Source organism: Athene cunicularia (genome assembly GCF_003259725.1).
Source record: "Athene cunicularia isolate RWA chromosome 9 unlocalized genomic scaffold, athCun1 chr9_part1, whole genome shotgun sequence".
Classification (NCBI taxonomy): Eukaryota; Metazoa; Chordata; class Aves; order Strigiformes; family Strigidae; genus Athene; species Athene cunicularia.
The window spans coordinates 14,218,896-14,223,306 of NW_020799110.1; the positions used below are offsets into that span (position 1 = coordinate 14,218,896).

General features: G+C 57.9%; 1 protein-coding gene across 1 annotated transcript; it reads left to right on the forward strand.

Moving 5' to 3' along the window:
- The first annotated feature begins 29 nt into the window (after positions 1-29).
- HES1 (hes family bHLH transcription factor 1) lies at positions 30-1,511 on the forward strand. The gene is made up of 2 exons (XM_026854852.1): positions 30-155; positions 789-1,511. Exons 1-2 carry the CDS (start codon positions 110-112, stop codon positions 1,271-1,273), a joined length of 531 nt encoding a protein of 176 aa, XP_026710653.1. The 5' UTR covers positions 30-109; the 3' UTR covers positions 1,274-1,511.
- Positions 1,512-4,411: the final 2,900 nt, after the last annotated feature.

Consider the following 4,411-nt stretch of genomic DNA (forward strand, 5'->3'; position numbering starts at 1 on the left):
GGGAGGGGGGCGCGGGGGGGGGGCTGTGCTGCTGCCGAGCCGGTGTGAGCCCCACCTGTGCCCGCAGAGCTCGCGGCACTCCAAGCTGGAGAAAGCCGACATCCTGGAGATGACCGTCAAGCACCTTCGGAGCCTCCAGCGAGCCCAGATGACCGGTGAGTCCCGGGGGTTGACGGGGGGTGGGGGGGTGCGGCTGGGGGCATCGCACTCCCTGCCTGCACCCTCGGTAGTGAGGGTAAGAGAAGCACCCGGCTCCACACCTGCATCCCCCGTACTGGGGGTGATGGGGGGCACCGTGCTCTGCACCTATATCCATGGTACAGGGGGCTGATGGGTTCCCCACCTTCATCCTGGGTACTGGGGGGCCGTGGGGGGCACCGTGCTCTCAGTACCTGTATCCCCAGTACAGGGGGGCTGTGGGGGGCACTGTGCTCTTGGTCTGCATCCTAGGCATGGGGGGTGCACTGGGAGGGCTGCAGGCCCTGCTTGGGTCCCCTCCACCAGAGCTGTGCTCCTCACCTGGATCCCCAGTATTTAGGGGCATAGGAGGACTCTTGGGTGTTGTCTGTGTCCCACCTGGGTCCTTGGTGCTGGGGGACTTTGTACCGGAGGGGACACACTCTGCCTGGATCCTTGGCACTCAGGAGTGTGCGACATGTTGCCAGAGGGGCTGCACTCCCTGCCTGGATTCCCAGCTCGGAGGGGCTGCAGGATGTAACACTGGTGGGCTGCATGCCCCCATCCCTGGCAGAGCCTGCTGACTGCTGTTTGCCTCTCTCCCCCCACAGCCGCGCTGAGCACAGACCCCACAGTGCTGGGCAAGTACCGCGCCGGCTTCAGTGAGTGCATGAACGAGGTGACACGGTTCCTTTCCACCTGTGAGGGCGTTAACACTGAGGTGCGCACCCGGCTTCTGGGCCACCTGGCCAGCTGCATGACCCAGATCAACGCCATGAACTACCCTGCGCCCCCCCCGCCGCCCCCACTGCCGCCAGCCGCAGCCTTTGGTCCACCCCTGGTGCCACCGGGCAGTGGCGCGGGGCCGCTCCCGGGCATGCCCTGCAAGCCAGGCGCCGACGCAGCCAAGGTGTACGGTGGCTTCCAGCTGCTGCCCGCCTCCGATGGGCAATTTGCCTTCCTCATCCCCAGCACCGCCTTTGCTCCTGGTGGGGCTGTGCTGCCCCTGTATGGTGGCCCACCCACAGCCGCCACTGCCGCCTCGCCACCTGGCCCGCCACCCGGCACAGCCGACTCGGTCTGGAGACCCTGGTGAGGGTGGTGGGCACCGGACTGGACTGAGCACCGCACCCCGTGCTGCTGGCACGGCTGTACATAGGTTATATGTTCATATTGGATTGTGCCTTTGTACCATAGCACTCCCTCAACAGTGTTTCGTGTTTTACACGAGATCTTTTTTTCTCCCTTCCCTCCCCTTCCTTATGTGACACCAAAGATCGGGTTTTTTTTTTTTTTTTTTGAATGCTCTTAAAATAAAAGTATCTCTTCCATTTTGGAAGGCCTTTGGAGATAAGTTGGAATGCTGGCATGTGTGCATAGGAGGGAGCCCAGCAGCCTGACTTGCTCCTGGCTGCCTGTGGATCATGCTGCTCCAGGGTTGCCTTGTCCTGCTCTCCAGGCTGGAGCTGTCACTCAGACCCTCTGTCCCCTCTGTCGTCTTGTGAAATCACCTGGCCCCTCTCTCTGCCCCGGGGCAGATGTAGTTGTTGCTTCCTGGGAGCAGTTCAACTGATCAGACTCGTTAAAAAGAGCTTGTGTTTGCGGAGCTGGTGAATGTGTTGAGGGAGGCACCTCTGCTCTGTTCCTGGCTCCTCAGGCTGAGGGAGTGGAGTAGCCCAGGTAAAGCGAGACAAATTCGGCACAGAGCCTGACAGCCCAGCTCCCAGTCTAGGCTGCCCAGCTGAGCCTCCTGCCCTGGACTTGGAGGGGCCCACTCCCGGGCTGTGGTGTAAATCTCGAATGACTTCAGTCAGTTGATTTAGAGAGCGGTGCCTGCCAGCTTCTCGTGTTACAAAAACAGCGGCTCTCCACAGGACAAGCCTGACATGAGTGCTCCTGTCTCCTGGCTGACAGGCTGCAGCAGGCGCTGGGCACCACCTCCACCTGGACTTAAAAGCACAGAGCTGTTCCCGGCCCTGAGCACCAGCCAGGCTCTGCTTGATGATTAATGCTCTGCATGTGCTTTTGATAGATTTGGGCATTTCCTTTGCTGTTATATGGAAAACATGTGTCTGGGGGAGTGATGTGGAGCTGTGCGGACTATCTCTAACTGTGAGCAGCAACTGACCCCTTTGACTTGGGGATGCCCCATTTCCAGGCGAGATGCAAGCCCTAGATAGAGGTGAGCAGCAGTCTCCGGTTACAGCTTGCATCGCCCTTCTTAACAAGTCCTAACTCAGAGCGGACAGCTTTAAAATGTGCCAGGATCCACTGGGGATTCCTTCCAAATCCTGCTGCAAAAGCTTGTTGGATTTTGTCTGGATCAGCCAGGTGCTTGACTGTATCCAGGTGCTGGGGTAATGAAAGCTGGGGATATAGATAGACCAGACAGATTAAACCTGCTGGGGTTTGAGTCCCTCCCCAGCTTCCTCTCCCCTTCTCCCTGTATATAAACACATTCTCCTGATCTGAAAATATTTCTTGGGGTGGATTTTGAAGGGGGAAGAGAGAGGTGTGTCTGGGATCTCTCTGCAGGGTGTAGTGAGGAGGTTGGGGCCAGTTGCTGCTCTTGTATAAGAGGGACTGCAGGGGCTCATCTCCCTGGATGATACAGAAGAGCATTCCCTTCTCTGTCTCCCAACACCTTGTTAGCCTGCCTTCATTGCCACCCTCATGGTGCCATCCTGCAGCCAGGTTTTGTGTTCCAGGCTTGGGAATTTGCTGTGCCTAGGGAGGCGTTTAGCCATATGGGCTGAGCCTATGTCCCTTTCACCAGCTATAGCATCACCTTTCTGTGCTGGAGGTAGCTGAGCCCACCTTGTGTTCAGAGAAGTGGTCACAGGAACTGTCTGGGAATTGCATCAGATCAACTACCTGGGTGGAGCTGATGCAGACCAGTACCGAATCACCTGTAGGAGCTGAGGCTGTTCCAGCTTAGCAGAGTTCCTTCTCTACCGAAGCGGTTGATTTGGAAAGCACATTAGAAAAAAAAAATACTTTGCTGTAGGCTAATGGAGAACACATAGCAGATCCAGGAATGAAAGACAAGATGAACCTATTTGCTAATGGAGTTTAAATAGCCTAGTATAAAGCCATGCTTGGACTGGTTTCTCCAAAGCTTTCTGTGTTTACTCTGTCTCACAGCCTGTTGACATGAGAGATCTGCTTGAGTTTGTGAGCTTTGAGGGGATCAGAGCAATTCCCAGGAGCTGCGCTCTTGATGCCAATTCACTGAGCCCGTGACAAATTGGGATGACAAATGCAGGCTATGGTTTCCTGGATCGTTATATGTAGGAGTTACCCTTGAGGTGCAGCAAGGGCCTTCAATCTGGTGAGGTGGGATGAGCAGGCAGGGGTAAGGGAGGGATGTGGTGCTAGGGAAGGGACAGGGCTGAGCTGCTGGGTGGTGGCCCCTCATTTGGCTGTGACCCTGCACAGGGCTGTGGAAGGCAGGTAGGAAAAGGGACTGGATTTAGTGCTGTCAGACAGCATGCAGCTCCTGTTGGCTTCCCTGGGCACCCTGCTGAGCCCTGCCTGCCAGCAGGGAAGACCCTGGGGAGGGCTGGAGCCGCGTCTGTCTGTCCCTCTCACTTTATGGCTCTTGGTCTTGTAAGTGGTTTGCCAGAGTCTGGTGTGTGCATTTGCAGCCCAGAGAGCGCTGAGCTGGAGGGAGCAGGCTCCATCCCTGCCTGCAGCACACCTGCATGGGGGTCTGCGGGCTGGGCGCTTTGCCTGCCACCCCAGCACCCTGCCATGCTCCCTGCCCACCGTGGAGCTTACGTCCCTGGCTACCCCTCCATCCCTGCAGTTCCCTTCCATCGGCCGCTCCTGCTGTCCCAGGAAACCTGTCATTAAAGTCAATTAACTTTTCCCACACTCCTCGCGAGCAGCAAAAAAAACCCTCCTCGCTTCCTCCTTGGCTCTTAAGTGCTACCATATGGCACAGGCCCCCGTGCCCCCCCCACGCCTGCCCTGCCTTTGATTCCAGCCAGACAGCCGGAGCTTTATGATTTAAGCCGGGAGAGCCCTCGTACCAAGCCCTGGGCCGCTCTGCGGCCAAGGTGGTTTTTTTAGCAGGCAAGGCTGTTTTCTGGCAGGAAATGAATAGCTCCCAGATGAGCTCAGGAACCTGAGAGGTCGTGAGAAAGGAGCGAACCCCCGGCGCGGTGGCGGGCTGCCAGGCGGCGCGGGGAGCGCGGGAGGGAACGCGCTGCTGCTGCCGGCACACGAGCCC

Bases quoted from the DNA above. Each gene is read 5' to 3' on its own strand.
- HES1 (XM_026854852.1), top strand. From the start codon at position 110: ATGACCGTCAAGCACCTTCGGAGCCTCCAGCGAGCCCAGATGACCG. The intron at 156-788 runs GTGAGTCCCGGG...CTCCCCCCACAG, and splicing joins CCAGCGAGCCCAGATGACCG to CCGCGCTGAGCACAGACCCC.